Below are 27094 nucleotides of genomic sequence, written 5' to 3' on the forward strand. Positions count from 1 at the left end.
ATGAAGCTATGGAACTTTCTTTTTTTTTCTATGGATATTTGATTTTCCTGTCGTTTAAGCTTAATCAGTGGCGCTTGGGAAGTTTGGATGTTAAATATTAAAACGAGTTTAATATTATCACATCATGTTAGAGCTCCAACTATCGACCTTTTTTGAATTATTGTTTTGATAAAGCCCAAACACGCTTTAAATTAACCGATTAATAAACTTCCGATAAAACCGTTCGCCTTCCTTTCCGTTGCGTTTGAAACGCAGCACGTGAACATGACTGTCAAACGTTTGTTTTGATTCCAGCACGAACTGTCACAACATTCCGCATGATCCAACCGATTTTTTCTTACTCATACCATTCCACGTCATTTTCAACCACAGAAAGTGTTCGGAACTTCCAAAATTTTGGAACCAAATATCAACATTCCCGGCCCGTTCAAAGATTTCCAAACATCCTCCAATCTATATCGCAAGCACCATGAACCGAAACAACGAAGTGTCTGAGCTGATCGATGTAGAGAACGCATTCTACATCGGCAACTACCAGACGTGCATCAATGAGTGTAACAAAATATCCGTACGTGCAAGCAAAACACGCATACACTCCGTTCCTGGCTGTGATACTAAAACCCCCATTCTTACCACGCATTGCAGAAGGCCTCACTGGAGAAGGACATCTTCATGTACCGGTCGTACATCGCGCAGCACAAGTACCGCGTGGTGCTGGACGAGATCAAATCGTCAAACGACACGCCACTCCTTGCCCTGCGCTACCTGGCCGAGTACATGTCCAACAGCGCGCGGAAGGAAGCGATCGTGTCGATCTTTGATGAAAAATTCCAGGGCGACATCAACGAGCTGCACGTGGTGTGGATTATCGTTGGCGCAATCATTTACTGCAACGAGGAAACCTACGAAACGGCTATGAAGTGAGTGCAGACATCTTTCGCAACATCTCGCCAATCTCTTTACTCTTTACTCTATCTGTCTGCTCCTTCCCCGCAGAGTTCTGGTGGGAAATTTCAACCTTGAGTGTCTGTCCCTGCACATGCACTGTCTGCTGAAAATGTCCCGTGTAGATCTAGCGAAGCAGGTCGCAACCACGATGCAGGAAAAGGACGACGATGCCACCCTTACGCAGCTGTCCCAAGCATGGCTGAACATTCAAATCGTAAGTATCGCACTAGTGGCACGTGTTGCGCCAACCGGCTCACGGGTAAAACTGTTCGTGCCACCTTACTTGCAGGGCGGTGAAAAGCTGCAGGATGCCTTCTTCATCTTCCAAGATCTGTGCGACAAGTTTTCGCCCACACTGCTGCTGCTGAACGGGCAGGCCGTGTGCTACATCGGCCAGCAGAAGTACGACGATGCGGAGCAGGTGCTGCGCGAATGCTTAAACCGCGACCCGAACAACTACGACACGCTGATCAATCTGCTCGCCCTGTCCCAGCAGCGGGACAAAAGCAGCAGCCAGTTCAGCCGCTACCTGGCGCAGATACTGGACGACCACAAGGGAAGCAGCCTGGTGGCGGCGTACAATAAGCGGCAGGCCGAGTTCGATCGCCTCGTGCTACAGTTTGGTCCGTCGAACAGCAAACCGATCGACGAGATAGTTGCGTAAGGTAGTGAAAGTGTGCTCTCCCCTGTGTGCTGCGTATGTTTAAATGTATTCCATAAACTTTTTAATTGCAAAATAGTTTTGCCCCTTCAACAAATAACACTGTCTGGGTTCTGTCTCTCTCTCTCTCTCTCACTCTCTCTCTCTCTCTCTCTCTCTCTCTCTCTCTCTCTCTCTCTCTCTCTCTCTCTCTCTCTCTCTCTCTCTCTCTCTCTCTCTCTCTCTCTCTCTCTCTCTCTCTCTCTCTCTCTCTCTCTCTCTCTCTGCCTGACCAACCACACACAAACGTAGCAGCATTCTGACTAGGATTCTCTTGCAAGAAATCAAACACACACACTTAGGAAGCCATTTTTAGCATCTCTTCCCGCTGTTGCTGCAATCGGTCAAGCTAGAGGGAAAGATAAAGGTAAAGAATCTGCGTTAAACTTACATTCCTCGCCGCCTTCCACTTACAAACGCACCTTTTCCTGATGCCGTTTCTGTACACTTTCGCTGGCCGACCGTTTATACCCTTCGTTTCCAATAGTCTTAAGCAGCTTCTCAATCTCTGCATCCAATTTCGCCAGCATCTTTCGGCTTGCCTCGGCACCGGCACCATTTCCGCCTCCGCCAGACTCGGCCACAATTCCAATTAAACAGTCATGCGTTGGGGCACCCTTCACTACGTACTGCACGTTGCCGAACAGCCGTTCGTCCGAATGCAGTACGACTCCGTTGCAGTGCGTTAGCTGCTGTATTGTGTCGCGCAGCACGTGCAGCTCGGCGGCAAGCTTGGGCGCTTTGGCGTATATGTGCAGAATGGGATTGTGTTTGCGCACGATCGGTGGATTGTATTCGTTTTTCGATTGCCTAATGTGCTGACATATTTGCAGCACACCCTCAATGCTTTCTTCCAGTGGGGGGTCCACCCAACCGAGTGCCGCGTCGTGGTCCAAATCCACAGGAATGGATGAACTCGCGGCGCATAAATGCGTTAAAAGCTCTTGCGCTAGATACGGCGTGAATGGTTCCATTTGGCGTAAACCAACAGTGAGGCAGTATTTTAACACGGCACAGTGCAGCGCTGCCACAGAAGTGCTTTCGGGTTTCATGTTGATTTTTGTCGTTTCCTGAAAAAGAAAAGCAAACAAACATGTTTTATAAGTGAAAAACGTCCCACGGATCAAGCGAGCCAACTTACCAAATAAACGTCACAAAAATTGCAGTAAAAGAACGTTTTCAGTGCCGCCGTTGCCAGATGAAAGTTGTAACTCGCAAACGCCTCTTGGCACTGCTGCACTGTGTTCCCGAGCCGGCTCAGTATCCATCGATCCATCAGCGGCATTCGATCGACGGCTTGCCGTAGATCCACTGTTTGATCTACAGTTTTCCCCGCATTGAATCGTCCGGCACACGCCAGTGTGTATCGTGTAGCTTGCCAAATTTTGTTAAAAAATAGCTTATTGGTATGGGCTTCCTGTGCGTTAAAATGTATGAAATGGTTCTTCACGTTGGCTGAACACAGCGTAAACCGTAACGCATCGATGCCACACTCCGGTATACCGCTGGGGAACATTTTGCGCTGTCCGGCAAGGGATTTCCCCAGCTCCGCCTGGGACAGTACACCCTGCCGGTGCGAATCTTCCGCCTCCGCCTGTAACCGTTCCAGCGAAATGCCGTGTATGACATGATCCGGCTTGATCACATTGCCAAGACTTTTGGACATCTTTCTGCCAAACTCGTCACAGATAATGCCATGCAGTAGAACCCTTTCGAACGGCAGCTTCCCCGTCAGCTCCTGACCCAGCATAACCATGCGGGCGACCCAGAAGAACAGAATATCGTGCCCAGTTTCCATCAGCTGCAGCGGATAATGGGCGGGTGAAACGGTTCCCGGCCATCCGGTCGATGAAAATGGCAGCAAGCCGGAGGAAAACCACGTATCCAGCACGTCCGGATCCTGCTCGATCGATACCAAGTCCTTCGCCGCGTTCGGTTCCAGCGCTGTAAACTTTTCGCGTGCCTCCTCCTCCGATCGTGCCGCTATCCATCGCTCCTTTGCACCGTCATAGCGGACACAGTACGCAGGGATACGGTGGCCCCACCAGAGCTGCCGCGAAATGCACCAATCGCGACAGTTGTCCAACCACCGGAACCACTCCCGTTCGAACGTGTTGGGCACTATTTCGAGCTTGCCTTCCCGCACCGCGTCCATCGCTCGCTGTGCCATTTCCCGGCACCGTACGAACCATTGCGGCCGAAGCAACAGCTCCACCACATCCTTAGACCGGGAGCAAAGCGGCAACAGCATCGTGTGGGGCTTAATGCCACGCAGCAGCGACAGTTTCGCCAGATACTCCAGCAAAGCTTCACGCGCTTCGTACCGCGGCATGCCGGTGAAGGGGCCGAAATGTTCTTGCACCCTTCCCCGCTCATCGATTACCTCGACCGTGGCCAGATGGTGCCGGCGACCCAGCTCAAAGTCGAACCGATCGTGCGCGGGCGTTATCTTGACCGCTCCCGTCCCGAACGATCGATCGACCGCGCCGTCAAAGATGAGCGGGATCTCCTCCTTCCTCACCGGATGCCACAGGAAGGTGACCTTGTTGCGTAGATGCGAATAACGACCATCGTCCGGGTGCACCGCCACGGCTACATCGCCCAGAAACGTTTCCGGCCGGGTCGTCGACACGACGATCTCTTCCGTCGATCCCTGCACCTTGTACGCTATGTCCACCATTCGCCCGAACGTGACGTTACGGCTGTACCCCGGCACGGCTATCTCGGTCGGGCCGCTAATTTCCACATTCTCCACCTCCACGTCCGAAATGGCCGACTCGAGCGTGCAGGACCAATTGATTAGCGAGCGATCGCGATAGATCAGCCCCCGGTCGAACAGCTGCACGAACGCTTCCTTCACCGCGACCGACTGGTGCGCATCCATCGTGAAGTACTCCCTGCTCCAGTCCATCGAGCAGCCCAGCTTCTTCAGCGCCCGCCGGATGCTGTCCTGCTTTTCCACCTTCCACCGCATCACCTCCTGCAGGAAGCGTTCCCTTCCGAGATCGTGCCGGGTGAGGTTTCGCTCCTTCAGCAGTCGCTTTTCCACCACCACCTGGGTCGCGATACCGGCATGATCCATGCCCGGGATCCAGGTGGTCCGTCGGCCGGACAGGCGGGCCTGCCGCACCAACGCATCCTGTATGGCGCCGGTAAGCGCGTGGCCCAGGTGAAGCTCTCCCGTTACGTTCGGTGGCGGCAGGAGCACATTGAACGGTGGGGCGTTGTCGCGTGTCAGGTTGAATGCGCTCGGCAGTTGAGGTGTCGTTCCCGATTCGCAGCTTCTCTCCACCTGTGATGGTTTGTATGCCGAGGCAATTTCTATCCAGCGAGAAAACGGTGTGTGATGTAAAAGGTGGTAGAAAAAGATCTCCCAATCCGTCCGTCTTACCCTTTCCAGTTCCGTATTGTCGCAGGATAACACTTGGTGCGGTTCGACCACAGCCACCGGGCCAGAGTGGCGGTCCCACATTTCGTCGGAAAACACGGAGCATTTTCCCGAGCCCCGCAATTGTTATCTCATTTGCTAGCGAAATCGTGTGCTTCGGCGCCGCAAAGACCGGCCCATTTCAAAACACACACGTCCTATGTTTACCTTTTTTGACACTTACAACCATACTGCCCGAACGATAAAATGTACCAACAAATGCAATTATGCAAATTATTTTAGTTTTCATCTGAAAACCGCATTTTTTTTAAGTAATTTTACAACACATATTTAATTTTTATAATGCATTCTTTTAAATCTACCAGCATTGCACAACAATTAAATAAATAAAGAAAATAAAAAAACTTTTGCTCGAAGAAATCTAAACGAAAATAAGCTTTTGTTTACTTTTAATTGAGCATTCGAAAAGTTCAATTCCTCTTAGTACGAAAACAACCACGTAAATGCACAATTTCAATTTTCCTGTCGTGGTAAAAGCTGTCAAATGCGTTTTGACGTACGAATTGCTTACCACCTGCGCAGTTTAATAGCACCGACAAACCGTCGTGACAAAGTGTCACGACGGTTTGTCGGTGCTATTACACTGGGGTTACAAAAGTGTCCCACACGAAAGTACAGGCGGTCCCCGAGATACACGGTTAATGGGGACCGAAAACGGCCGGAAAATACCACGTATCTCGAATTTCCGCGTAAGTCGAATCTCGTGATTTCCCGCCAAAATATCACTAATTTTCGTGCAATTTTACAAGTAGGGGGTTGTTTAAGCCACCAAATTAATTATTTGATATGTTTCTACTGAATTGAACAGTTTTAAACCCTTTGAAATGGTATTTAACATTCGATCAATACGGAAATTATTTGGTATTTCACAATGGATCTGTCAAATCAGTACAATTTGCTCAAAGAACAGTCAAATTTGGAAAACCGCGTATCTCCGAATCCGCGTATAAGAGGTACCGTGTATCTCGGGGACCGCCTGTACTGTCATTTACCAGTTACCCGGCGCTCTAGCACCAATCGAACACGACATCGAACATGAAAAATGTATGGGATTTGACATGATTGTCTTGTTTGTTTGTTTGTGTCTGACAGTTTGTGTGTCAGTGAAGTAAGCGAATCATTATAGAGATGGCGCTAGTGATTAACGTATTTTCATTTGAAATAAGGAGACAACTTTTGAAGCTAATTTTGTTCGAAGTGTCACGTCAGTTTGTCGGTGGTAATAGGGCCAATATATGCGATTTTGTTATACGCTATTTTATAAATTTGACAGTTCTTTGAGCAAATTTTACTAATTTAACACATAAAATGTCAAATGCAAAATAAATTCCCTTTTTTATTTTTTTTATGACAATCCATGACTCCTTTTGGAAAGGAGACATGGATGACAGTACACTCCCAGGCTTAGATGGTACGTCTCTGATTATACCTCCCAAAAGAGAGTATAGGAGGATGTAAACCACCAACCTAATAGAAGAAGGAAAAAAATCCCTTTTGGTCGAATTTTAATAATCATTCCAAACTTTGTAACATTGTAACGCTATTTCCTCCGGTCCGCATTAATAGCGTATATCGGGGAATGCCTGTAATCTTGATTCACTGATCACACCGCCAACCCATTCACCTTGCTCTATGAATTGCATATTGTTTTGACAGCTAAGTCTGTTGATATTACGTGTAGCTTTAACTCGGGTGCAGGACCACAGAGAATTTGCTGATACGCAAAGAATCAGCAAATTCGCCCCCATCCCACATCCCACAAAAACCCACAGCAACATTCCAAACATGAACCTAGTCGAGCAGGAGCATGACGCGAAAAAGGATCACATCAACGAAATCGTCCTGTCCGAGGACGTGCAGCGTGCCATCGAGCAGGTGCTGCAAAGCTCCGACCCGCTCGACCAGCCCGACTTCAATCCGACCGACTACATCAACCAGCTGTTCCCGAACGAGCAGTCGCTGTCCAACATCGACGAGGTGATCGCGAAGATGGAGTGCGACATCAGCCTGATCGACGACAACATCCGCAGCGTGGTGCGGGGCCAGGTGAACACGGGCGAGAATGGGCGCGTTGCGCTGAAGGAGGCGCAACAGTCGCTCACGCAGCTGTTCTCCCTCATCACCGACATCAAGAGCCGGGCGGAGAAGACCGAGGACGCGGTGAAGGAGATAACGCGCGACATCAAGCAGCTCGATTCGGCCAAAAACAACCTCACCTATGCCATCACCACCCTCAACCATCTGCACATGCTGGTGGGCGGGGTGGAAAATTTGAAGCGCCTGTCGGAGCGCCGCCAGTACGGCGAGGTGCTGAACCCGCTGCAGGCCATCATCGAGGTTAACCAGCACTTTCAGCAGTACTCGGAGATCGCGCAGATCCAGACACTGTCCGCCCAGGTGCAGCAAATCCAGTCCGAGCTGGCCACCCAAATTACGGACGATTTTAAGAACTTTTTCTCCCCGACGAGCCACAGCAACGCGAACCGGATGACGCTGACGCAGCTGAAGGACGCGTGCCAGGTGGCGTCCGTGCTGGACAAGCCGGTGAAAAAGAACATCCTCAAATGGTTCATAAGTATGTACGGAGTGGGGTGGGGGCAGGGGGTTGGCACGCATCTGCATTAAAAACTAACACCACAATTTTTGCTCCACACTTTACAGACCTGCAGCTGCAGGAGTATGTGCAGCTGTTTCACGAAAATCAAGACATTGCCTGGCTGGACAAGATCGACAAGCGGTACGCCTGGGTGAAGCGCCATTTGCTGGACTTTGAGGAAAAGTACGGCACCGTCTTCCCGCCCGACTGGGAAGTGTCCGAGCGCATCACGGTCCAGTTTTGCACGATAACGCGCGAGGAGCTGGCAAAGATTGTCGCCCGCCGAAGGACGGAGATCGACGTGAAGCTGCTACTGTTTGCCATCCAGAAAACGGCCAACTTTGAGCAGCTGCTCGACAAGCGGTTCAACGGCACGACGCTCGTGGAGGCGACCAGCGAGGAGGTACGGCCGGAGCGCGGTTCGTTCAGCAATCTGATCGGCAGCTGCTTCAAGCCCTACCTGGACATCTACACGGACAGTATCGACCGGGAGCTGACCGCGCTGATCGAGCAGTTTGCGCAGGCGAATCAACAGATGGTCGTGCCGAAGGAAATCAATCCAGGCATCCTACCAAAGTAAGTGCTTCGTGGAAGGGAATTTTGTTTTCGTGTCTTAAGAACCGTATTTCCCGTTTCAGCTGCGCCGATTTGTTCGTATTCTACAAAAAGTGCATGGTACAGTGTATGCAGCTGAGCAACGAAAAGCCAATGTACGATTTGGTGCTGCTGTTCAAGAAGTATCTTCGCGAATACGCTGCCAAGGTGCTGGAGGCACGCATTCCCAAACCGCAGCCACCCAACACGACCACCTCCTCGATCAGCTCCAGCATGTCGCTGCTGACGAAGGACTTTCAAAACCTGTCCACCGCCGCCGGCCAGGTGATACACAATTTCCTCAAGGAGGGTGAAACGCCAAGGTGATTACAGTGGGGCTGCGCCCTCAATTTGCCCGCCGATTAATCACATTGATCCCTTCCATTTCAGGTTCTCCTCTGAAGATATGCGCAAGATTTGCTACATTCTCGCGACGGCCGAATACTGTCTCGAGACCGTGCAGCAGCTGGAGGACAAGCTGAAGGAAAAGATCGACAAGCAGTACGTCGCGAAGGTGGACCTGTCGGACGAGAAGGACGTCTACCATCGCATCATTTCCAACTGCATCCAGCTGCTGGTGCACGATCTCGATGCGGCCTGCGAACAGTCGCTGCTGCTGATGACCAAGATCGCCTGGCACAGCATCAGCAACGTGGGCGACCAGAGCGGCTTCGTCAACCAGATCATAACGAATCTCAAGCAAACCGTCCCCGTGATACGGGACAATCTGGCCAACAGCCGCAAGTATTACACGCAGTTTTGCCACAAGTTCGTTAACTCCTTCATTCCCAAGTACATCAACACACTGTACCGGCTGCGGCCGACCTCGTCCGGCTCGTCGTCCGCGTCGGGCACGGCAGCGCTGGTCGCCAGTGCGTCCAGCTCGAGCCTTTCCGAGGGCGGCGCCAACAGTGGGGCAGCATCCGGTGGGAATATTCTCGGCTGCGAGCAGCTCCTGCTGGACACGCACAGCCTGAAAACGGTGCTGATGGATCTGCCCTCCATCGGGTCGCAGGTGCAGCGGAAACCACCCGCCAGCTACACGAAGGTTGTCGTCAAGGGCATGGCAAAGGCGGAAATGATAATTAAGGTCGTGATGCAGCCCGTCCATCCGGCGTCGCTCTACATCGAGCAGTACCTGAAGCTGATGCCGGAGAGCAGCGTGGTAGAGTTTCACAAGATATTGGAGATGAAGAATGTGCGCAAGATCGAGCAGCAACAGCTGGTGGAAGCTTACAAGCGGGCTTGCCCGCAGCTGCAGCAGCAACCGCCGACGACTTTGGCCACCGCTGGCAGTCAGGCGGTGGGCACCGAAAGTGGCAACAGCACGCAGCAAAGCAACGAACCGCCCACGTTGGGCGGGAATTCAACGCAATCGCAGCAAATTGCAGCGGCTGCAGCCGCAATCAGTGGCGCCGGTTCCAGTATTATGGCCCTGGGAGACTCGCTAATGGACAAGGGAAGAATTAAGAAGATAGAAAATTTAATCAAAAATCGGTTACCGAACTAGTGCGGCTAGAAATCCCATTTCCCTCGGTTCCCCTAACGCATTCGGTATTTGCCCATAAATACATAAGCTTAACAAGGGTGATGTACGTTAATAAAATAATCAAACATCTATTTAAATGGAACAGCAGCACCGTTGTACCTAGTTCATTTTTTCCTCAACCGCTCACTTCATCAGCATGTAAACAAACTCCTCATAGTTAATCCTCCCATCACCGTCAATATCGGCCTCGGCCAGTAGGTCCTCGAGCTCGCGCTGCGTCAACCGCTCGCCAAAGTTTTGCATCACATCGGACAGCTCGTCAACGGACAGAAACCCGTCCCCGTTGCGATCGAACACTTTAAACGCCGCGTACAGCTCCTTCTCGTCGACCGGTTCGCGCGATTTATTCTTCATCAGTGCCACAAACTCTTCCCACTCGATGCGCCCATTGCCGTCCGAGTCGACTTCGTACACCATCTGTTCCAGCTCGGCCATCGTTGGGTTTAGTCCCAGCACGCGCATCAGATCACCGAGCTCGGTCGTCGAAATCGAACCGCTACCGTCGCGATCGAACATTTCAAACATTTCCCGGAACTGTTGCTCCTGCATCTCGGACTGTTCGGATTCGGTCATCATGATGGGTTAATTTGGGGTGTAAAGATTTGGATACAGTAAATTTTGCCCAAGGGTACGGTATGTTATGTAAAACACTAAAGTGAATTGACCATCGAAAAAGAAAATGCTTACTTAGATAATATGCAAAAAGGCATATAAACTGCTTCATACTAGAAATAACGAACTTTATGGGAAATATTTAAAAAAAAAAATCTTTAAAAATTTCAAATTGTCCAACTGCTCCCAGCAGCTTCCTTCACTGTGCGCAAGTTTCGTTCAATCACACCCGTTCGACAAATCGAGCTTTTTTTTACATTCGAAAATCACTGCCTCTCGCTCATTTACTAGAGGACACGACACGAACACGACGTACTCAACGAAGAACCAGCCATCAAATTAGAAGATCTGTATGATCTATATCAAGGATTCGCTACAACTAATAGCATTAACAACTAATGCCATAAACAAGAACATAGGGTGAAAATAAGACTTAATAAAACGAGGGAATACAGGGTTTCCATGATTTATTGGTCTGTTCCCATAATTTGTTTGGTTCGTCTCACGATTTATTCACCGTATCCCATAGATTTTTGGTTCATTCCCGTGTCCGACTGGATATCAATACAATTGAACCAAAAAATTCTGGGAAACGTCCAAAAAATCGAGAGGACACACCAAAAAATATGGGAAGCAATTAAACAAAATATGGAAATCAACCAATTAATCGTGAAAAACCCTGTAAAATACACACAAAGGATACGGTAACAAAGTACGAATCAAAAACAAATGAAGCTAAACACAGAGAAAGTAAGCGAAAATTGTACTGATTCGACACATCAATTGTGAAATGCAAAATATTTTCCCATTTGCTATAATTTTAAAACTTTTAAACAACGTAATTTTTAAAAAGGTTCAAAATTGTAATATCCAGTTAGAATCACATAAAACAATTAATTCAATAGCATATATCACCCCAATTATTATGTTTTGGCTATTTAGTTTTTTTCCACTAACACTGTTGCATATTAACACACCAGCGCAAGCTGTTTGGAGGTCAAACACCCTTTGACCTCTCTGATGGGTTTGTTCAGCATTATCCGGAGTCGTTCAGAATCGCTAGAAGTCATCCGGAATCGCCCGGAGTCGAAGTCGTCCGGGTTGACCCGGAGTAGATGTCATCCGGAGACCCGCCTACTCCGATTCCAGTCGACTGCGATCGACTCCCACTCCGGACGACCTCAGACGACTCCGACTCCGGACGGAACTAGCAGTTCCCATTTTGGTAGAGTCCGAATCGGACTAATAATAGTCGGAATCGGATCGAAGTCGTGGATGCTGTACAGAAAGCTCATCGCTAGTCACAAATCATCATTCCTAAATTCAAACCCCCTCTTTTTTATTAATTTCTAAAGAGACTTTGAGCCTTTCGGCATCATTTGCCTCTGCAAAAAATCACAAACCCTCGCCAGCGAACAAAATCCATCCCTTCCTTTTTTAGACCGTTTGCGAGCTCGCGAACTGCAGTAATTTGCCGCCCGCGGGGATGTAGCGGTGAGCGGTGAGCGAGAGACAGCGATTTTCGAAAACGTCAAAACTCCACACCATGTTGAACGGGTGGCCGCGGCCGACGATGGTGTAAATCGGTGACAGCTGAAAACATCAACACACATCAGAAAAAGAGCACCACACACACAGAAAGGGGCCAGAGCGTGGTGTATTATCGTCTCGTCGTACCAAATTCAGAGATGGTAAGCCTCTGCTGCTGCAACTGCTGCTGCTACTACTGATGTTCTGATTTTCTGCGCATCTTCCGCCCCGGTACGGGCACGGGACAACCACACGTGTCGTAGCCGTGCTGTGCCGTGCTAGAGGCGCACTGTGTCACTGTGGGGTGTGTTTTGTTCCCGAAGAGTGCAGCTCCCCTGTCGGTGCGACCCGAGTTCGCCCACCCCGCTTCGGCAGCACTGCGGCCCTAAAGGTGTTACGGAGGCCAACAACCACCAACTACTCCTTCCAGGGTTACTCTTTCGCCACCGTGTGTCGGGATGTGTGTGTGCGTGTGTAGTGCCAAAATAGTGCGATCATTGGTGCGTACTAGTCCTGCGTAAGAAAGGTGTATGTGTGCCTTTGTGTGTCCGTATGTGGTCCGTGTCTGTCTCGCGTTTCTAGAAGGAGCTTCCGAAAAGTCGATAATGTGATAGCCGCCGACGTCTGTCTCCGTCTGCTGCCATTGGTGGTGTTAGTAGTGGCGTATGATGTTGCCCATTGCCTCGATCGTCTCGCTCGCTCGTTGCTAGCACGCCGCACCCTTCTGCTTTCTTTTATGCTCTCGGTTTTCGTCCTTGCAAAAACCCCCAGCTCGTTGCAGCATCCCCCCATCATCATCATCATCATCATCATTGTCGTAGTATGTGTGTGTGTGTGCGTTGATTCCCCGAGCGTACTGACCTATGCTCCGAATGTCAAGTTTTGTTTAGAGAGGGAGAGAGACGTTTCATCTCTGTTTCGCAACATACGATCTGTGGTCGTCGTCGTCGCCGCCACCACCGCAGCATATGTGGCCCGTAGTGAAGCATATCCAAAGCATGCTTGGATAATCGTCTTGCCCATCCAGTCGGTGTGGTGAATTTAGCGAGGACAACGTAGGCAGGTCGGTGTACCCGCAAACCATGTGTGTGTGTGAGTGTTTTTTTACTTCTGCCGGGTGATTGAACATCATCCCCTTTTCGCCGTAGCACCCCCATGGGCTTAGCTGTGTGTGTGAATGTGTGTGTGTGGTGATAGTTTCTGGTCGGAGAGGGCAAGGGAGTCCTACTTAACGAACAAAGGAGTCGATTGATGATCCCAATTGCAATGAAACGGTGGTGCAGTTGCACTTTCCTTCGATGTGGCCTGTAGCATTCCGAACTAAAGCAACGCAAAGCTCATCCGTACCAACGGACATGACAAAATGATGCCGATATATTAAAAATAGAATATCAAAAAAGTATTTAAAGTCTAATAAGAATTGCGTGATTGTTGCATTTCTTCTTCTTACTCAAGATAGATATTTGGAGGAACGCAGTGTGCCATGACATCTTCAAACCCATGCCACGACCACATTCACCCATTGTTCGACCAAGCATGAGAACATAATTGAACGTATCTTAATTGAATTACTTATCGTGTTTATCATGCCCTTCCTCTGGCCTAGCTTGCTGATGTTGCAAAGAAAGAGAGAGAGAGAGAGAGTGTGTGTGTGTGTGTGTGTGTGTGAGAGAGAGAGAGAGAGAGAGAGAGAGAGAGCATGGATTCCAACCTCCCTCCACCCAGATTCCAGTCCACAAGCAGCAGCAGCAGCAGCGGTGACGACGAAGACGAATGCATACGTCGAGCAAAACCGGGGGACAGTTGCGAAGGAGCCATCGTTTGAGAGTACTAGTAGTCCACCACCACCACCACCACTGCCTATTGTTCTACCAGCGAGGTTGATGACGGCTGTTTGGCCGGAGGGTGAAACAATCGAGAGAAAACGGCTCATTTGTGCTCATTCTCATTCCCCGGAGAGAGCATGTTAAAGTTTGCCCGGAGAAGTACACGGCAGCCACAATTTCGTTCATTCATGCCCGTTTGCGGTGCCCCGTGATACGCATGAAGCCCACTTTGGCTGCTGCTACGCCGCCGCGAGAATGGTTCTTGCTGCTGCTCTTGCGTACGAGCGAGCCTGCAGCTGTGTGTGCGTGAATACTATCAGCTGATGTTGCGCTCCGGTGAAGCTGTTCGGACCTTGTTTTTTTTTTCGTTTTAATTACAGTCTAAATTTGCTAGCTGTCACTGGGTTGGGTTTGAAAAAAAAACTGTAATTAAGTCTAAGAAGGGGCACTTACTTTTGTTTGGCAATGGTTTAACTGGTTTTATTTTGTTTCGTTTTTTTCAGAGCTCCAGCTAATGCGCACCACCGAGAACTACCCTTACGGTAACCTGAGACCGCTAGCGCTAGGCGCTAGATTGTAAAATCACAATTTGTCTACTTCACACGTCTGCGAAACATCAAGAAGAAAGAGAGAAGCGAATGAACAGCAGCGAAAGAAACAACGCACCCATGAAAGATTAACCAACAGTCCGTGCGCAAGGGGCAAACTTAACTACGAGCGTGTTGCAGCAAGCGCCAGTGCACGACACAATCGGACAGAACGAATCTTACATTCATCTCTCTTGTCCCATCACAATTACAACTCAGGTCGTCTCAGGTGGTAAGCAACTGCAAACACACACACACACACACATTCACACACCATGAATCGTGATTGCGTCGTGCTTGGTGGCGGACTGGCCAAGCTGAGGGGGCAGCCGTGGAAATCGTTCATAGAGAAGATAGCGAACGAGTCGGCCGCATTCATTGGTAGGTATCTGAGGCCTTTCTTTCTCTCTCTCTCGCACATACACAAACACACATCCTCTTTACCCTTTTACGCCCGCACCCAACAGTGGACAACGATGAGGAAAGCGTACTGGTGCAGCAGAACCACGGGAAGGCGCACACAGCCCCGGCAGGACAGAACAGCTTCCCGGCACAGACAAAGCATGGCAGCGCGGGCAGCAGCAGCAGTACCGCCCGCACCGTGCAAACGGACCGGCAGTGGGGCAGCGTGATGCGGCTCGACAAAGCGGACATGGGCCTGTACGGCATCTGCCCCGAGACGGACCCGTTCTACGCAGTGATCTGTGATATCTGTGGCAGCGTGGTGAAACCGCAGGGACTGCAAAAGCACATGACCAACAGGCACCACTCGCTGATCAACCACACGGCCAAGCTGAATGCGAACGGAAACAGCAGCGCTAGCACGACCGCGACCACCGCCGCTGGTGGCAAGGGTAACAGCAGCAGCAGTGCGCTGGCGGAACAGCACCTTGGCAGCTACGCAGCGAGCGACAAGACTGAGGGCGGTATGCTGCGGACCGGAGAACTCACATCGGGCGGCCGCACCGACGGCAAAACGGTTTCCAGTTCCTACGACGAGCCGGCGCTCGAGCCGGCCGGCCACAACAGTGTGCCACCGCTGAAGGTGCGGTCGTCGGGCAGCGGCAAGGTGAAGAGTAAAAGCGCCAAAAACGCGTCCGGTGCGGGCTCGTCGTCCTCGTCGTCCACCTCCTCCAAATCTGCCGCCAGCTATGCCTGTAGTGGCAACAGCAACAGCAACAACAACAGCTCCCTTGCGTCCTCCTTTTCGAAAACGTCCATCTCGGCGGCGCCGCACGGGACGGGCGAGGGTGCGGCCGAGCTTGGGCGCGAATTTCCCGCCGGCGGTGCGATCGGCAGCAGCGGCGTGCCGCTAGTGCTGATGAGCAACTGCTCCGGCGTGCTGGAAAAGAAGGCCACGTTTGCGATCGCGGCCGGCAGTGAGGCTACTTCCGCCGCCGCCGCCGCTGCACCGAAATCATCCTCCAAGCGTGGCTCGAAGCAGGCCTCCTCCTCCTCCTCCAGTTCCTCGCCATCCTCTTCGTCGTCCTCGTCATCTTCGTCCTCCTCATCCTCCTCCTCGTCGTCGAGCAGCAGCAGCAGCAGCAACAGTAGCACCAGCAGCAGCAGCAGCAGTTCCGCCCCAACACAACAGCCAAAGTCGTCGTCCTCGTCGTCGGAGCGGAAGGCGGCGGAAAGTGGCCGATCGCGGGACTTTGACCCGGACCGGCACTGTGGCGTAGTTACGCCGGACGGCAGACGGCACTGCACGCGCCCCCTCACCTGCAAATCACACTCGCTGTCGCAGCGTCGCGCCGTCCCGGGTCGGAGCAAAACGTTGGACAAACTGCTGGCGGAAATGCGCGGCCACGGTATGGCGAGTGGGGCGACCGCCGCGAAGGACGATGCCGCCGGGTTCATGGAGGTGGTGGAATCGAACAGCAGTTCATCGACGGGTTTCGAGGACAGGCGGAGCAGTGCGGCCGGTGAAACTGCTGCCCGATCGGCCTCCCTGCCGACTGGAACGCCAGCGGACGGTGGTAAAAGCTCACACCACTCTTCGCACGGTTCGTCGTCCGGCAGTCAAAAGTTACCGGCGGGTGAGGGCAGAACCGAACGGTCGAAGCATAAAACGTCCTCCCGGTCACACAGCTCGGCGGGCGGATCGTCCAGCCAGTCGTCAAAGTCATCCAACGTGCACCATCGGTCCAGCTCGCTAAAGTCGAGCCAGTCGAGGGACGGCCCAGCCCAACAGGCCCAAGCAAACGCCACCGCCCTGCCTGCCACAATCCCCCAGCAACAGCTCGGGGGGCTATCCCAGCAGCAGCAGCAGCAGCAAATGGTCATGCCCAACGCTGGTACCGAACTGCTTGCGTCACAGTTTCCCAGCGACGATCCGGTTGCCACGGGCGCGGTCCTACCCGAACACACCTCGATCGTAATGGATCCGAGTACGAATCTCCTGAAGCTGTCCGTCGCCCCCGATGGGAGCGATGGCAGCTCGCAACAGTACGGCACAACCAGTCTCATGCAGGCCGACGGGTTAACGGTCACCCTTCCATTATCTGTGATATCCTCAATGAATCTGGGCGGTACGAATTTGCTCAACATGGCGCACGGTGCATCGGCGGCAGCAGGGGCCACCGATGGACAGCTCGTTCCCGGTGCAGTAGTCAGCACAGGAACCGGGCCGAACGCAATGCTGCCGCCCGGTGTGGTTGATTGTGGTGTCGGGGGCGAACAAACCGCGTTCATTCCTGCCGAGCTGATCGACCAGATTCCGCTCGTTGCAGCGAACGGGACCGAACTGCACGATCCGAACGCGGCCTACCGGTTGGCCACGGCGGCAGGAGCCGCCACAGGGTCCGCAAATGGGCTGGGCGATCTCACGCTACCATCGTACAGCGATCAGATCAACTACACGCTGCAAACGATCGCACAAAATCTGGCCCAATCGGCCGACGCGGTACAGCAGCAGCAGCAGCAGCAGCAACAGCAACGTCAGTCATCCCAGGTCGATTTGGTCGACAGTATCGATGATATCGTGCCGACGATAAACCTGCTCCCGACCGCTACCAACCCGCTGGTGCTGCCGCAACTGCAGGGCGATCTGGCGGACTCGATCATCCTGACGCCGAATCAGCTCACCAGCCTGTCGCTCGTCGAGCAGCACTTCATCGACAATCTGTCCGGGCTGAAGACGGAGCTCGACCCGCTGACCGTGAACAGCCCGGTCGATCTGTCCAAGCTGATGCTGCTCAAGAAGGTGGACGAGGAGTTTCTCAAAGAGCGGCAGCTGCAGCAGCAGCAGCAGCAGAGCTTCCCGATCGAGCAGCTGGACGAGGGTGGGCGGGGCGTTAAAATGTGGTACAGCTCGCTGCCCAAGCCGCTGCACGTGAACAACTTCCAGCTGCGCCGGCTCGCCGGCGGGTACGCCATGAACCGGAAGCTGCTGAACGTGCGCCGGAATCTGCTGCAGGAGACGGCGCTGGACGGGAAACGGTTAACGTCACCGAGCGGTACGACCGGCACGCCCCACTCGCCGCTCGGGGCGGGTGGTGCAAGGACCGGGATTGGTGGCCGCACCGGGAGCGACATTCTGCTCGCTTCGCTAGCATCCCCAACCGGTGCCGGCAGCAAGGCGAAAGGGATCGATCCGACCGGCAGCATGAACGGTGGTGGCTTGGGAAGCCCTGGCAGCTTTGGTGGTGGTGTGGGAGGAGGAATCACAGGCGGTGGGCTGAATCGAAGCTCGCTGCTTCGCGGACAACGGCGACTAATTCTCACGCCGCCACAGGGACAGACGGAGAAACCGTCCTGTCTGCAGAGCAATGCGTACTTCAAGAGTCTTATCTCGTCGATGCAACAAACCAAGGAGCAGCAGCAGCACGGCAACAGTGTTGTGGCAAAGCTCGAGGGTGGTGGTGTTGCTGGGTCGGCCAGCGTGCCACCCGAGCGTACGATGCATCCTCTGAAGAGGAGTGCTTCGTCGCTGACAACGCTATCGAACAAGCGCATGAAGATCATCAACAACCTGCACAACTCGCCGGTGCCGCCGCCCGTACTACTGCAAGGCAGCAGTAGCGCAAGCAGCGGAAAGGTAAAGTCGAAAGTATTATAATTGCTGCTCATGCTGATCATCATCCGCCGGATGATGGTGCCAGTCGTCGCCACCGCCGCCGCCGCTGCTGGTGATCCTAAGAAGGGGAAGGATGGGCGCAAAACGCTAGACCGCCGCCGCTAGGGCCGGTCGGTGTGTTGTAGGTTAGAAACCAAAAATTTGCACGCAAAGAAGAATCCGACTGGCGTACTATCCGACTATACAGGCCTCTCTGCACTGTATGCAGGGCAAATGGTAAGCGGAAGCCGGAGAAGAGGCATAAAAGACATTAGTGCCACGGTACTGTTTAAATTAACCTTTTTTAACCAAACGCTTTTTCCCATAAACAAAAACCGTACCTAGGGGACATCCTTTTCAAACCAGATCTAAACCTGGTGTTGCATTATCGAACAAGTAATACATAGCTATACGAAACAACATGTGGATGGGGAAAACACAGGATCACCAGGAAGTTCCCGTAACTACCCTTTTCATCGGCACCGATGGAAGTTCTAAACGCTTTTCCACACTTTTCATCGTATGTGCGTACGTATTGATGTATGTGTGTGTGTGTGTTTTTTTTTTTTTGGTGAAAAATATGTAAACCAACATCAAACCATCTGGGCCCATTCGTGTGTCCCAGCGCGAGTGTGTGTTTGTGTGTGCGTGTTTGTATGCATGTAAATTGTTGCCGACCGCTGCAGAGCAAAAGCAAAAGCAAGCAGCAAAGCTAATCATAATTTAGGCTACTATGATTTATCAGAAAGCGTAAGCATGTGCGTGTGCGTGTGTGTGTGTGTGCAAGGGTCCTGCGGCAGAGTGCGGCTCGTCGGAATAGCGCTTTCTTCTAAGCGAAGGAATCCGTTTCAAAGGGAGTGTGATAGTTAGTTTTTTTTAGGTTCCGGTAGTTTCAACTTTAACGTATTTTAGGGCTATTAATGCAAGACTACATACCTACTTTAAGTAACAATGAAACAAACAATAGTTATCGAAAGAAAGAAAAAAAAAGAAAACAAACACAGAATCTAGACTACACAGAGAATAACATAGACTGCAAACATTGTTCTTTTGACATTGGTTGAGAAACAAATGCAACTAGTAGTATAAAGCATTACATACATTACAATAGTTCGGATCCAACAGGTTACAGGTGTTGCGTCTAGAGTCTACGGCTGATGGCAAATAAAGTTAGTAAAATAGCAGATGCGCTTACAAAATAAAATAAAATAAAAAAGGATAAACCAAGCAAGAATAAAGCCGGGCACAAAACGGAAATCCATTCAAGGTAGTACACCAGGCTGGCTGTCCGTTGTACAGATTTGTAAAGTGGGAATAACCCGTACATCAAAAGACTTCAACGATAGCGAAGAGATGAAACCGAATGGAAGAGGAAGTAAAGACTTGAGCGCTTGCAGTTTAAAATCCTATCGTAAGAACAAGAACCGACCGTTGTCAGTGATGGCGCCCCATAACAAAAGATAAATGATTGCATTGAGCAAGTTTCGTACATCTCTGCTGCCGACGACCGTTGGCGGGTGAGAGGTTGGTTACTCTCATTGCCAGATTAACTCTTCCCGTGTGTATGCATGACTGAATTTATCTAGCTACGAGTAAATACACTTACAATTGTCTCAAATTGTCAGTATCCCGGCCCAAAACCGCTCCGCGCCGGTTGGTGTGGTGCAGGTGCAAGACCACTTCCCATCGTTCGTTGACACAAGTTTTGGCTTCATGGTGTGTTCTCAATATCTCAACTTTAAAATGCTATTAATAAACGGTGGTTCAATCAGTATCCTTACTCGTTACGCGTTGGCTTACCATATTCATTGTTTAAAATTAAAAGTATGTGCCCCAACCTCCAGGGCCCCTCTCAGTGGCGTCGGTATTGCTTCTTGAACTTGTCGAAATGATAATCATCGGTCGCTTTCTTCGGCACACGGTCATCGTGCCGCTGGTCGCGATGATCCTCCTGATAGCGGCGCTTGGCCGGCGCAGGATTATCGATCCGATAGCGATTGTGCTGCATAAAGTTGACTGCCATGTTCGAGGGCACAAAGTGCGACGGGAGATCCTTCTTGCGCTGCTGCTCCTGCATGTACTTGAGCTTGGCGTCTTCCGTCGCTTCGATGTTTTTAATTTTCGCCTCAATGCCCAGATCGATCTCCGGGATGCCGCTCAGCATCTGGTTGGACAGCATTTCCTCCGAGCGCTGGGACGACGTTTGGCTAAGGTGAGCGGGGAGCGAGAGTAGTGCCGCCTCCTCCGGGCTGAGGTACTTGCCGGACGATTCGCCCTCCGTCTGGTTGTCCTGCTCCTGCGCAATGCCTTTCCGTTTGCCCAGCTCCTCCTCAATGTATCTGGAAGGAAATGAGGTTATTTTTTAAAGAATGGATCTTTCCGGTGAAATATTTCACACTGCTCACTTCATCATTTCTTCATCTTCGTCCCGTTTGTTTGTTTCGGCGGAGAACTGTGTCCCTATGCCCGTGTCGTACGGGTCTTCGACTGCGGCCTTCAATTTTCCCGCCTTCAGTGCCTGCATGTTGACCATCCCGCCAGTTTTTATGTTAAATGGATCTTTCTGTAACAGAGAATGGAGTGATTAAAACCGTCCTTTAGCATCTGCTTGTAGGGATGAGCTGCTCTAGCATACGTACAACTGTAATCTCCTCCTCAATGGTTATTTTTTTACCCGCAGCCAGGCTTAGGATGTTAACACCGTTCCGTCTATTGCGCAGCTTTTGTCGCTCCTTGGTTTCTTCTAGCTTTGCTCTAAAAGGGAAAACAAAAGCCATTATTTCTAGTTCTCTGTTGTTGCAGTTCAATAAAGATGCTTACAAAATATCAGCTTCTGTTTCTTGCTCCTGCTCATCGTCCTCACTGTTGGAAGGTTTCCTTTGCCGAAGCTGTTTCTTCCCCTTCTTTTTAAACTCCACCTTCACTTGGGGCTCTTCACTTTCAGACATTTTGTTCGGAAATGTTACAAATACTTTAAATAAATAGATATTTTCCTGCTTTGTTGGGAGAAATCGGGAGAAAATCACAATGTAAACAACAGCACTGCGAACAACACAAACAATCACTTTGACACGTGCGACCAAGATTCATATATATGCAGTATGATGAGCTGTCAAAGGCGCTTTCTTTGAACCAACCCGTACACCGTTCATCAAAAACACGCGCATGGTGCTTTCGGGAATCGGCACGTTCAAAACAAACCTTTTAGCACCGTTTCGCTACAGCCCGCATCCAAAGTCATTGAAATCCTTACAAAATATGGGAAAGATCAACAAAAAGCTCCCGAAACCCAAACTCATCGCGAAACCGTCCGACGATAGTGGCAAAGTGAAGGGCCCGTTTCCCATCTACCGATCGACGCCGGTCCAGCTAAATGGTCCCGAACCAACGAGCTTCAAGATAGTGGAAACCAAACCGAAACAAAAGCATGGCAATGCCCCGAAACGTGCGCCGGCAGAAAAATCGACAACCAAACCATCGGCCACCACACCATCCGCAGCACAAGAGCTCGAAGACGAAGAGGGAGTGAAGACGAAAAAGCTACGCAAGCTGGCCATTTCCCGCCTGTCCAAGAAGGAGAAGAAACAGTTCCGCAAGGAAGAGATGCTGAAGAAGGTGCAACTTACCAAACAAGCGTTCAAGCAGGACAAGGAAAGAAAGAAGCGAGAGCAAACGGCCGTCACCGGCGACATGAGGCCGCTGCTGGATGCGCTACCGTCGCTCGACTCACTGTTCGAGGTGAAGACGGCGGCAACGGTGATGAAAACGGGCGTTCCCAAGTACGACCGGAAGGCGGAACCGAAAACGAAGAAGGAGCGCCGTACTCAGCGCATGAAGCAGCGCAAGAAGGAGTTTCTGAAGCGATGCAGCACCATCAAGCGGGTGCTGAACGATACGACTTTTAAGAAGGATCCCAAGAAGATGATTGCCGATCACATCAGGAATACGCGCCGCGAGCAGTTGGAGCTGCTGATGAAAGGTGCATCGTGATCGGTTGGAAATGGACAGGGTTACATTAAACAATTTGTTAAGGCTGAAATATAGGAACACGTGCGCTACATAATTCTTACGTTTGTTTGTATTGTACAGTGACTCTTTTCTTTTCGTTGGCAGTAATTTTAATTGTAAAGTGGTCCCTAAAGGGTGATTATGGTGTGCTCATCTCAGCATGGCCGGTTCATTCGCGCAAACGAAGACGAAGCTGGTTTTGTAGGATTTTCATCTGCTAACGCAATTACATTACGCTGAACACGTTTCGTGTCGTACAGGAAGCAATGTATCGACAAGTTATCCGAAACAAGCATCAGCATCAGCGGTACTGATGTTTGCTCCTGTTGCTGGTACATCCGGTGCAGCTCTCTAAAGCGAAGCATTCTTTGGGAGGATCTGCAAAACAAGAAGATAAATTACATTAATGAATCCTATAGGAATTCTATTCAAATGTTTCCATTACCTTCGTACAATGATTCGGGCAATTGGTAATGGCGGGAATGATTTCTTGAATGTTTGAGATTCTGTTGCAAACAAATCAAACACTGGCCGTAAATCGTTCTCCTCTGGCGGATCAACTGTTCGCTCAAGCCAACGGCCTTCTTCGTTTAAACTGTGCACAATATCGAACCGATCGAACATTCGTCGGAAATGCTCGATTCTGGAGAACCCATCGGAATGGTCTTCGCTGGCGGACACGGTTTCCGGTCTGTGTTTCTTGTGGGTCGGTTCGTCAGTGCTCTCTTCACTCTTTGTCGTCGGATTGCGGATAAGCTTGCCGTACCGCTGCATTGATCTTCTGACCGTTTCGTACAGCTTGCCATCCTCCTGCTTCGGATACTTATCCTTCCGGGGATTCGGCTGGTTCAGCATTTCGTACAGATTGCTCCACACGCACCGTTCTTCGGCCGGCGGAACATCGTCCAGGTTGGTCGTACAATATTTTCGCCCACGCTCATACCGTAGAACGTAATAGCCGGAACGGACCAGAGTAGAATAAACCTGATACTCTTCGAACGTGAGTGACCCCGAATGGCCAAGCAGCAGACTGTAGCCTTGCTCGATCGAAACCACCACTCCGTTCCATTTGACCATCAATCGATTCTAAAAGCAGAAGGTTAAGAAGCAGTTAGAGAGAGACAGAGCTTGTCACGGCCACGGTGAAGATCGCTTACCATCTCCATGAGAAACAAACCCTCGTAGCACTCCACATACTTGCCGGTGGAATCTTCGTACCCGAACGATTGCCACTTGCCCTCCACCCTGGTAAGCCGTATTCGGCGGTGCTCGCCTTCCCAAACACCTTCCGAAAGACTTTCCGTCTTGTTCACCCGTTCCTGCGACAGTAAGCAGCGCAGTTGCTCTGAAACGTAGGGAAATGTTTCTTTTTAATCTCCGCTTTTCGATTCTATTTACCTTTTCTTACCTTTCATGCGCTCCAAATCTGCCTTGCGCGTTTCGTCCAAATCTTCTAGCGAGACTAGCTTGTTGAACTGTGCGTTAACCTCGTAGGATTCGGTGTGATGTTTGACCATATCTTGGCCACTGTGAAATGGACGAGAAAACTTGTAATACATTGTATGCCTTGCCGGTTTTTTTAATTACCTCAACAGTCCATGCGGTCCCTCGCTACAGCCAGCCATCCTGGACGGACACGCTTCCACGCGATAGGAAAAAAGGCCTACTGCTGCTCACCATATGATTTGCAAACACGACCACATTTTGAATGTTTTGTAAACAAATGCTGACATTTAAACCGACACACACACACACACACACACACACACACACACACACACACACACACACACACACACATAGGCAAACCAACAAGAATTTGATTTGATTTGAAAATGGTTCAGTTTCGGATTTTTTACATTTTCTTTCGTTATTTCAACAACTCAATCGAATTCGTTTTTAGTAAACACAAGTATATAATGCGTTGTTATAAGAGAGGTTAAATTTTATAAATAAGTTTTAGTACGAAATGTATGTGTGTGCAACACCCTCAAAAACAGAAAACGTTAACCTTTTGAATGGCGGCAGTACAAGCTTTGTCTGTGCTGGCGGTGCGGATGATTAGGTTGCGATATTACATGAGTACATAGTACGTGTGTGTATATGATGAGTGATGAAACATGATGTCGAACTAAATTGCCATCCCATTAGTCGTTCTTGATCTGAATCTCGGACGTTGCTTTCCACTCCTCGTTCAGGTGCACCTTGCAACCGAGATCCCTCAGAGCTGACTTTACGTCGTGCGCAATGCTGGGATGATCGGTCAGCGCCTGATTCAGCACATCCTCAATCCCTTGCGCCACGAACGTGTCGCACTGGTCGCGCGACCGCGAAACCATGTTCCGCACGGCCCACGCCCCGTTCCGCTGGATGATCTTGCTCGTGGGATGAATTTTCATCGTCTGAATGATCGTCTCCGAGATGCCCGTCTCGAACAGCGCCCTGCTGTTGGCCGGGTCGCGCAGCGCCAGCGTCGAAATGCACGCCAACGCGTGCCGCGCGAACGTTTCATTGTCCTTGTGGCGGTTCAGGGCGGACTCGAGCAGCGGCGCCGCCCCACACTGCACAATGTGCTGCTTGACCGTATCGTTGCCGGCCAGCGCTTTCAGCAGCTTGCACGCTTCGCGAATAATTTTCATCGACTCGGGAAACTCAACCATCGCGTCCAGGATGAACTTAAGCCCGCCGGCTTCCTCGACCGTTTGGCAAAGCTCGTTGCGCACCGTCAGAGAGGCGATCGTCAGCATCAGGTCGCTCAGTGTGTCCGGATCGGATTTGAACTCTGAAATTGAGCCATAAAGTGATGTCGTTAGTTTCGTTACAAACAGAAAACAAGAAATTTGTAACACCGACTAGTAAGCAGTTGGGTGATTTCAGTCAGCGCCTCCGCAGCCAGCTGACGGGCATGTTCGTGCGCCTTGCCAAACTCCACCCGGATGTCATCGTCCAGTATCAGGTACCGGAACAGTGCGCTTGTGTTGCGAATCACTTCCGGCTCGTTGCGCCCCAGAAACGGCTTGAGCGTCGGGATGGTAAGATTTTCCTCCATTATCGTCTGCCGGTTCATTTCGTGCAGTATGCACGCCTTTTGCAGCCACTTCAACAGCTCACAGGCAATCTTCGCGTCGGGGGCGGTCTTTAAGTGCTTCAACGCGACGGCCAACGATTCGTGGCAGAACACATCGGGCTGCTTGTTGATAATCGCATTGGCGGCAGTGAGCAGCTTCAGCAAAACCTCCTCATCTAGTTTCTCCTCACTGTTTAGTCGCTTTACGATGTGTTCGTAAGCACCCAGTTTCGCTGCGAGCACTCGATGGGGAACGCTCTGCAAGTAAAGGGGGAGGGAAATGTTACCCTGGCCGAAATGATCACCTGGATTTGCTTCTTCCGCAACCCATCCATTACCTGTTTGCACTCCTCGACAATCACAGCCAAGTGCTGACAAATCTTCTGCGGATCAGCATCGTTCGTTTCGGCCAGCCGCTTCAACTCGTCCACACTTTCGTTCAGCAACGGCACGCCCGTGCTAGGGTTCACGTTCAGATCCTTTATGATGTTGCCCAGATGGATGCCTTGAGCCTCGAACTGCTTGATCGTTTCCTCTCTCGCCTCCTCGATCGACATGGAAAACTCGACAATGTTTTCCTTCACCACATCGTCGAAAGTTTCCTGCGTGATCACTTTGGCCATTGCGATGGACTGTGGGGCGATGGGGAGAAAGAGATTAGATAAATGTGGAGCAATGCAAACGGAATAATAACAGCACTGCCAACGGCTGGCTTACCTTTGTCTTTGAAGCAAGAAAACCTACTGGGAATGACTCAGTCTAACCCACGCACAAAATGCAACACGGCAGAAAGGGAGTTTTCGGTGCTTGTTTTGCCCAACTTCAACACGGTGGATGTATTTGTAAAGTAATAAAATTTGAGAAGAACTAGGTAATGGACCAATTTAAAATTAAAACCAGAGAATAAATACAATTTCGCTGGCAAAAGCAAGGCCTGCTAAACTTTCACTCTTCGCCGTCTGCGGAGTTGACGAAACAGAAAGAAAGAAACACGATCAAAACAACACACACACTGACAGTTTTGGGACACATTCCTACTCAAAACAAGAGAAATTGGAACTAGTGATGGTGCACAACGGCTCCGACCGGCTTCAAACGATTTCAAAGTCGGCTCCGCTGCAACGGCTCCGGAGCCTACTCCACACCTATGGCTCCGGAGCCGGTTTTAACACAGGGGACCAAACAAACCTTTTCAATGAAGTTTCAATCGAGAAAACCCGGAAATAGCGGAGTAAGTCATGTTTAAACGAAACAAATCGATAAGTTTTGAACATTGTTAAGAAAGACGAGACAAACGAATACTACACAACGTCATTGCATGTCAATACTGCAATCACATCGGGTGTTAGCTTGCACACTTGAAAGAATATAAATTCGTTTTTTACGCTAACATACAATGCCGTCTCTATTGAACCGTTAGTCAGGAGCCGTTGGTCCGGAGACGTTGAATCGCCGCCGTGTATGTGATCGGTCCTGCTATGTGTAATCAGTAAGTCACTGAAAGCCAAACCCACTAGCGGTACAGGCAAGCCTTGACCGATAACGGTTATTGTGCCAAAAGAAGAAGAAGAA

The 27094-nt window shown here is 50.6% G+C and overlaps 9 protein-coding genes across 14 annotated transcripts; 4 read left to right on the plus strand and 5 right to left on the minus strand.

Moving 5' to 3' along the window:
• Positions 1-328: 328 nt before the first annotated feature.
• On the plus strand, positions 329-2214 carry LOC121592944 (coatomer subunit epsilon). 2 transcript variants are annotated; one of them, XM_041914887.1, is made up of 5 exons: positions 329-568; positions 646-920; positions 997-1162; positions 1238-1613; positions 1904-2214. In XM_041914887.1, the coding sequence occupies exons 1-4, from the start codon at positions 470-472 to the stop codon at positions 1610-1612; spliced, it is 915 nt and encodes a 304-aa protein (XP_041770821.1). In that variant the 5' UTR covers positions 329-469; the 3' UTR covers position 1613; positions 1904-2214. The 2 variants fall into 2 exon arrangements, with proteins under 2 accessions (XP_041770821.1, XP_041770819.1); XM_041914885.1 differs by lacking the exon at positions 1904-2214 and having other exon boundaries at positions 1238-1783.
• LOC121592943 (valine--tRNA ligase-like) lies at positions 1904-5370 on the minus strand. The gene is made up of 4 exons (XM_041914884.1): positions 5040-5370; positions 2790-4969; positions 2071-2718; positions 1904-1997 (listed from the first exon to the last, which is right to left on the minus strand). The coding sequence occupies exons 1-4, from the start codon at positions 5140-5142 to the stop codon at positions 1947-1949; spliced, it is 2982 nt and encodes a 993-aa protein (XP_041770818.1). The 5' UTR covers positions 5143-5370; the 3' UTR covers positions 1904-1946.
• A 1365-nt stretch (positions 5371-6735) lies between these two features.
• On the plus strand, positions 6736-9934 carry LOC121593457 (vacuolar protein sorting-associated protein 53 homolog). The gene is made up of 4 exons (XM_041915792.1): positions 6736-7671; positions 7758-8268; positions 8331-8609; positions 8677-9934. The coding sequence occupies exons 1-4, from the start codon at positions 6882-6884 to the stop codon at positions 9794-9796; spliced, it is 2700 nt and encodes an 899-aa protein (XP_041771726.1). The 5' UTR covers positions 6736-6881; the 3' UTR covers positions 9797-9934.
• On the minus strand, positions 9064-10535 carry LOC121593458 (calmodulin-beta-like). The gene is made up of 2 exons (XM_041915793.1): positions 9935-10535; positions 9064-9733 (listed from the first exon to the last, which is right to left on the minus strand). The coding sequence occupies exon 1, from the start codon at positions 10409-10411 to the stop codon at positions 9959-9961; it is 453 nt and encodes a 150-aa protein (XP_041771727.1). The 5' UTR covers positions 10412-10535; the 3' UTR covers positions 9064-9733; positions 9935-9958.
• Positions 10536-12034: 1499 nt separating this feature from the next.
• On the plus strand, positions 12035-19427 carry LOC121592102 (putative GPI-anchored protein pfl2). Of its 5 annotated transcripts, none has more exons than XR_006004636.1 (4): positions 12035-12138; positions 14307-14771; positions 14858-18684; positions 18793-19427. XR_006004636.1 is itself a non-coding variant. In XM_041913392.1 (4 exons), the coding sequence occupies exons 3-4, from the start codon at positions 14666-14668 to the stop codon at positions 18448-18450; spliced, it is 3699 nt and encodes a 1232-aa protein (XP_041769326.1). In that variant the 5' UTR covers positions 12046-12138; positions 12241-12477; positions 14307-14665; the 3' UTR covers positions 18451-19427. The 5 variants fall into 5 exon arrangements, 4 of the variants coding, with proteins under 4 accessions (XP_041769325.1, XP_041769326.1, XP_041769327.1 ...); XM_041913392.1 differs by adding an exon at positions 12241-12477 and having other exon boundaries at positions 12046-12138; positions 14858-19427; XM_041913391.1 differs by having other exon boundaries at positions 14858-19427.
• A 44-nt stretch (positions 19428-19471) lies between these two features.
• LOC121592105 (telomere length and silencing protein 1 homolog) lies at positions 19472-21500 on the minus strand. The gene is made up of 4 exons (XM_041913396.1): positions 21268-21500; positions 21087-21201; positions 20853-21010; positions 19472-20786 (listed from the first exon to the last, which is right to left on the minus strand). The coding sequence occupies exons 1-4, from the start codon at positions 21393-21395 to the stop codon at positions 20300-20302; spliced, it is 888 nt and encodes a 295-aa protein (XP_041769330.1). The 5' UTR covers positions 21396-21500; the 3' UTR covers positions 19472-20299.
• An 80-nt stretch (positions 21501-21580) lies between these two features.
• LOC121592106 (protein PXR1) lies at positions 21581-22510 on the plus strand. Its single transcript, XM_041913398.1, has one exon. The coding sequence runs from the start codon at positions 21613-21615 to the stop codon at positions 22435-22437; it is 825 nt and encodes a 274-aa protein (XP_041769332.1). The 5' UTR covers positions 21581-21612; the 3' UTR covers positions 22438-22510.
• On the minus strand, positions 22508-24189 carry LOC121592104. Its single transcript, XM_041913395.1, has 5 exons — positions 24043-24189; positions 23864-23982; positions 23613-23800; positions 22901-23541; positions 22508-22833 (listed from the first exon to the last, which is right to left on the minus strand). Exons 1-5 carry the CDS (start codon positions 24078-24080, stop codon positions 22611-22613), a joined length of 1209 nt encoding a protein of 402 aa, XP_041769329.1. The 5' UTR covers positions 24081-24189; the 3' UTR covers positions 22508-22610.
• A 158-nt stretch (positions 24190-24347) lies between these two features.
• On the minus strand, positions 24348-26524 carry LOC121593911 (armadillo repeat-containing protein 6 homolog). The gene is made up of 4 exons (XM_041916679.1): positions 26240-26524; positions 25861-26154; positions 25309-25780; positions 24348-25237 (listed from the first exon to the last, which is right to left on the minus strand). The coding sequence occupies exons 2-4, from the start codon at positions 26143-26145 to the stop codon at positions 24603-24605; spliced, it is 1392 nt and encodes a 463-aa protein (XP_041772613.1). The 5' UTR covers positions 26146-26154; positions 26240-26524; the 3' UTR covers positions 24348-24602.
• Positions 26525-27094: the final 570 nt, after the last annotated feature.

Source organism: Anopheles merus, chromosome 2L, assembly GCF_017562075.2.
Source record: "Anopheles merus strain MAF chromosome 2L, AmerM5.1, whole genome shotgun sequence".
NCBI lineage: Eukaryota > Metazoa > Arthropoda > Insecta > Diptera > Culicidae > Anopheles > Anopheles merus.